General features: G+C 29.6%; 1 protein-coding gene across 4 annotated transcripts in view; it reads right to left on the bottom strand.

Annotated features, from left to right (window-relative positions):
* Positions 1–4004: 4004 nt before the first annotated feature.
* The window catches only part of GRIA2 (glutamate ionotropic receptor AMPA type subunit 2), a 144261-nt gene continuing 141724 nt past the window's right edge, over positions 4005–6541 (bottom strand). For 2 of the 4 annotated variants that reach the window (NM_001184995.4, NM_001184994.4), the window contains 1 exon segment: positions 4005–6541. This exon segment is cut by the window's right edge and continues 105 nt beyond it. Coding sequence is in view for 2 of the 4 variants with exons in the window: in XM_063808417.1 (XP_063664487.1) it covers positions 6482–6541 (60 nt within the window). In the remaining 2 variants the exon portion in view is untranslated. 4 annotated transcript variants of the gene reach the window in all.

Raw genomic sequence — 6541 nt, 5'->3', positions numbered from 1 at the left:
CAGTCAAACGGGGTTTAATTTGTAGGGGCGGGGAAATAGAAGGCATAGGCAAAGCAAGAATACGTAGTTCATAGTACAACATATTTCCATTTTCTACATAATGGTTTTAAGAAACTTTCAAATCTTTTCATGAGGTGATTTCTTTTAAAATCTGTAAATATTTACACAAAAGTGCCTTTAGATATGAGTCAACTATACTCAATAGCTTAAATCATAAAATTCCAGTGAGCACAGTGAGCACACATTTCTTACACCACAAAATTCTTGACCATAAGAAGCTGGGGAAAAAATGTGATTTATATATATAAAACCTCTAAATTGAATATAAATAGTAAAATAAAACTAGAAAATATACATCTATTAATTTATACCTGGCTTTGATTCTGATACTTATCAAATGAATTTCCTTACCTATTAATATTGGCAATATAATGAGTGATAGTAATCAAAATATGATGGCTGTAACATATATGTTCCTAAACACAAAATATGTTTTTCTTTTTTTTTACAAAATTTAATAGAACTTCAAATTTTCCCTGAGGCTATCCCATCTGAAATAAACTACCCTCATGGAATTTAGGTGTGATTTAGTGTAAATATTTAAATAAAAATAAATATTGACAAATAGTGATATTCATTTTAAACATTTTCTGGAATAAATTCCGAATTGATAGGCTCTTGGTTGAAAAATTACCATATTTAAAAAAATAAATATATACACATATATTTACTTAAGATACATATGTATACATTTATAAGGATATATATATTCTTTAATTTTTGTTGCTATTTGTGTATAAGATGCTGTGTAGCTGCTAAGCAAAAATACTTAGAATGTTTTTTGAATTAACACTCATACAAAGAAATAGATACTAGATATACATACATAAGCTATACAGGTGGCAGAGATTTAGAATTACCAAACTGATATTTGTTAATGGATTTAATTAGACTCTTTGAGAATAGAGATAAAAATATTGAATGAATGGCAAATAAATTTATAGACATACAATTTACACAATCTAAGATTAGTATAAGAAAATAAAATATGAGTCCATATTTAAGATTACTGAGGAATGCTATCAGATATCTGTTCTAAATTAAAGTTTGAATCTCTTCGGTTAAAAATTGTTGGACAGACTAATCCAAGTAATCATAATATTATTTCTACATGAATGGGATGAAAGAACTACATCCTTTAATGAAAATATAACACTTAATCCTCAGAATAGAGGCTTCAAATTTAGCTCTTACCTTGGCCAATATTTATACAGGAAAAAAATTCAATAAATATTGTCAGATGGAATAAGTAAATTAATTAATAAATGAAAGTTACAGGATAGAACTGTTTTACTAATGCTTTGAGATGATGAAATAAAATTGGATCTGGATACCAAAAACATTTTCTGCACCAAGTGGCACTCCAAACATGAACTCATTTCTTTAAACCATTATTTTTAAAAGACACATTGTTGCATCCTATCTTTAATAATCATATCAAATTCCCTGTCATCGTTCCAGTGAGACAGTCCTAGTGTCCAAATACTCCAGTTGAGGAGACAAAGAGAAGCAAGAGAAAAAGGGAAAGTAAAGCTAGAATCCTGGTTTTGACTACCTCCCAAGACTTAATCCACTCCCCCACATTCCAATTTACAGTAAAATGAAATTGGCACATTAAACTGAAAGGGAAAAAAAAGAAAGAAAAATGACCAAATTCATTCAGCTAATTCAGGCATATCCAATGAAGTAATAGTGAGTTTATGCATATCGAAAAAGCAATTTGGCTCTTAAATAGCAAAATTTACTTATACCTAGTGGGAAAAAAGGCAGTTAAGGAATAATCTGGAAGTGCTTGAGAATGAAATTAAAATGGAGAATTGGCTTGTGCTCAGTGTCAAGTGGCTTTAAAAGAGAATTCTGATAAGCAAACACTCAAATAGAGTTCTCATTCTTCCTGTGTCATAGAAGAGACCCTCGTTTCCTACAGAAACTCTATAAATTTTGGAACTCTGTAAATACATGGAGGAATATAACAAATTGGCAATTATGGAATCAGAATATGTGAGAAATGCTGAAATAGAGCTTAACAAGAAATTTTATTTCACAAGAGAAATCCTTAGTCATTTATTATAGTTATTAAGTAGACTCTGAAACTGTCAGTCATGTCTTTGATAAAATGAACTGCATTTCAAGTGCCCACAAAGCAAAATCTGTTAGAATAGGCAAGCTAGAAATAGATGGAAAAACATGAAAAAAAAGCAAAATGAATGAAACTACAAAATGAGATACCATTTAAAGTATAATAGGTATAAAAATGGCAGTAGTATTTAAGGGCAAGAAGAGAACATAAAATGGTAAAGCAAGAAGAAATGAATAGAGACAGGGTATGAAACACATACACAGATTCTTATGAACTGGATTTACTCTAGGTACTATTCTATATTCACTGGATCTTAGAGCTTTTGTTTTAGTCCCCCTGTTTAAATATCATCATGCTTACGTAAGTATGTTTGAACCTCTCTGTACTTGGAGTGCCATATGCTGTCTATGTTTTGTTTTAAAACACATAAATAGAGAAAGTATAATTTCCTGATTAGTAGCTAATAGAATTTCTGTTGTCATGGTCTTGCCAAAACAACACATTAAGAGAATGAATCCCTTCCTGCTTAAAATGTGATACAACTTTTACAAACCTTTTAATGCATTTCCAAATTTTCATTCAGAATATCATGATGATTCACTTATACTTACCCATCTTTTATGTTGGTGATTAAAAATAAACCTATTTTAAGTATGAGAACTCTTTGCACAAAATTTGCTCTATTTTTAAACAGATATTTATATTCTGATATTTCCTTTAATAAGTTGTTGAGAGTACATATAAAATTTGGGAAATGTAACCAAAATACTCTCTGAAGCCCACAGAATATTATTATTAATAATCATGTATTATCAATTAACATTGATAATAATGACGACTTTTGTGGCTAAGTCAATCAAACCATTTACTTCAAAAAGAAATATATAATAGGTTTATCCAGCAGAAAAAAAATGTAAATATCCAGAAATACATTCTAACCTAGAAGTGATTCTTGGCTTGTTTAAACTTGCTAGACCGGTACCTCTAGGGAATGATGAGATTGGGAGTAGAAGAAAGGGGAGAAATCACATTTTGCCATATTCTAATTAATTTCAACAAATGTTTTTTAAATGATATTGTTAAGGTGTTGTATTGGAAATCATCCTGTAGCTTTCTTATATTGCTAATGCTTCCCTTCATTCTTCCTATTTGCTACCATGACCACCAAAATATTTAAAATATCTGCAGATTTGAAAATTAAGATCTCCAACTGTTATCTTAAGCAGATTCATTGGTATGTTTATGTATGAAACATTAAATCTATTAAAATCTATAAAATTAAAAGGTGTTAATGTGTAACTTTGAAAAACTATAGTGTCTTAATAATTTTTGAATATTTGTGGATAGAATTACCTAAAAAATGATTATCTTTGTAAAAAAAACTTAATGCGGCAAGAATTTTAGCTTCTCATTAACACTCTCTTTCAGTACAATACTGAAAGAACACCTTTTTGTAAACACATTATGGAATTTTTAAAGTAAGTCACCTTTCTGCTGCTTAATGTGACTATCACAGCAGCTGAACGGATAACATACAATGGAATGGTTGGTGATGGTATTGCCTGATCTTGTAGTAGCAGGGTATATCTATAATAAAATGAGTAATATAATTCATAGCCATATTCCTACATATACGTGAAGCACTTAATGAGTGTAGGTATGAACGACCTGAATTGTTAATTATTTTAGCTTACAAAAAAGTTTTTTTATTCTGTTACCTTCGTACTTAGCTGATAAATAAATTGAGCAAAGATGTCCTCATTCAGTAGGAACAGTTGGGTTTGTTTGGGAATAAACTTAGATACACTTTTTTGGTCTCACTGTTATTAGTTTGAAGTACTATTAAGTAAAAAAAATAAAGATCTTTGCCTTTTGTAAGAACATGTTTTATGTATGATTGAAGTTTTTACAACACTCCGGAAAAGCCATCCGATGTTAGATTTAAAAATAAAATCGAAAGCATTTTCTGACATAGTACACATGAAAAATTGGAAATTCCAATATCTTCAATAGAAGTTATAGAAAGTGTATGTCTTCTTGGAGTTTGACACCCACTTAACACAGCAGAAAATAAGGTACTATACTGTAAACAAAAAAGTACAGTAAAGGACAATTGTAAATTTACATAAGAATAGTTCATAAACATTTTGGTCTTTCCATAACAGTTTTTATATAAAATGAATAAAAAAACCTTTAGACAGCTGTCATCACTCTTGTTTGACCACTTTTCACTTATATGCACACAGACATATTTATATAGCAATATATTGATGCACCGTTACATGGATATTAAACTATGAGTACTGCTTGTAACTGAGATGTGCATTATCCAATCAACATTATCCATAGTTGAAATACTCTTACATTATGTATTCTTGTCATGTTGTATCTATAAAAACATGAAAATATAACTTTACATTATTTCAATTATTTACATTAGTTCAAGCTTGACAGAGAAAAATCGATAAGCTACAATTTTTAGAAGAGTAGGCCCAGAGGTACAATAAATAGCATTGATTGTATATAGTCATTTCTTTTTCATTTTTAAAAACTCATTTTAAGTACAATATGGAAACAATTAGTCTGCAATTTGGTCATTCTAGCACTTATTATTAAAACTTAAAATGCACCTCCAGCATTCCTGATGAGGAGAAATGCACTAAAATTATATTATATTACCTTAGGATCTGTGATTAGGGACAGCTAAATTTAGTGAAGAATATCATGATACCACATGCCTCCAAGTTCAATGCAAGTGGTTACTGTTAAACCTTACATTTTTCCTTCCCTTCTATGAAATACGGTAAGTAAGAATGTTTTAAAAGCACTTTGCAAAATACCAAGTGCTACACAAAGGCTTTCTTCCAGAAATAACAAGAATACAAATATTAAAAATAACTATTGGATGTCAATAATCATTCAAAATCCTAAATTAATTAAACTTGGGGGGCTTTAATGGAAATAAGAGGTATTTTATGAAGGGAAAGATAGATCCTTTAAATTCATTAACTAGATATATATAGGCTCTTTAGTCAAAAGTTACAGAAATGTGACATTTTATCCACACTGGGCATATTAAAATAGCCATTCCACCTGAGGAATAAATATAAAAATAATATATTAGGGTTATTTTTAATTGATGTCAATGGGATGAAACTATATTGCAGGTGACTCAAACATATTTTAAAATTCATAATATATAAAGTTTATGACAGCTTTTATAATTTTAAAGCTAAAAACATATTCAGTTTTTGGAATTTAATCAATGGGCAACTATCTAAAGAATTACTTTCAAGGCATTTTTTACTTCATTTAAAATGAATGTTTCTCTTCTGTAAGCTCAAACACTTTAAAAATGGAACTTCACATATTCTGGTATTTGTTAATATTAGCTTTTTAAATCTATTAGCATTTATCTACATAGATCAAATGCTTTTGTGTTAACAAATATTTCTTTATATATATATATATTTAGACATGTCAAAAACATATTCAGATATTACTTTGGGGGCAAGATTACATTTGAAAAATCACCTGGCCTTTTTAAAAGGGAGAAATTTTCTCTGGGCACCTAACAACTTGGTAGTGTCTTTAAACTCACTTGATTTATGACCAAACTGTAGCTAAGCAAAATTAATTGGACCACTTGCAATAAAACAATAGAAAAATGTTTATTTCAAATGTCAAGCATTGCCAAGTAATTTTATATTAACACCAAATGTTAAAGAATAGGATACATTAAAGTTTTAATAACAATATTAAATTACAAGATTGGAATCTCCTCTTTGTTTACTTTCCTTAGCATTTACATATTTGGCTTTGAAAAATATGGAACCGATACCTAAAGCCTTTTTTTATTCACTTCCCACTCAGTTTAATTGTTTTTGTCTTATTCAACCAATATGGAAGCAAATTTATTTAAAAGCCAGTTTGTTTGTGAAAATACCTAAAAATATTTTTTAGTTTTAAATGTTTTTTTTTCCTTTTTTTATAAAACATGTCACATCTTGATGCAGTTGATGTCAAGTGTGCTTAAGTCATTATGAATCAAGAGACTAACAATAGTGGCTGCAGAAACAGGTTTGATGTCTGTACAAAGACTTCAGGTAAATTATAGTACTTCCATGTTAGCTGTGCATGTCCACCACGCTTTGTCTGTAACTCGAGTAGAAAAAGATGTTGTGTTTTAATTAATCATTCCTTACAATTCAAGATGAACTCCACATATTTAAGAATTCTTGGCTGAAAGAAAAGTCTTCAAGATACTGGATGCCTCTCACCACTTTGACAATAAACACACAAGAAAACCATTGTGTAAGGCACTCAAAAGGTTCTTATCAATCACGAGAGATCAGTCACACTGACATTCATTCCCATGCCAGGACTCACGTAAGGGACAGC

The sequence above is a fragment of the Pan troglodytes genome, chromosome 3 (genome assembly GCF_028858775.2).
Source record: "Pan troglodytes isolate AG18354 chromosome 3, NHGRI_mPanTro3-v2.0_pri, whole genome shotgun sequence".
Lineage (NCBI taxonomy): Eukaryota > Metazoa > Chordata > Mammalia > Primates > Hominidae > Pan > Pan troglodytes.
The sequence above is the reverse complement of the archived record's forward strand: the minus strand, read 5'-3'. Positions and strand labels throughout refer to the sequence as shown.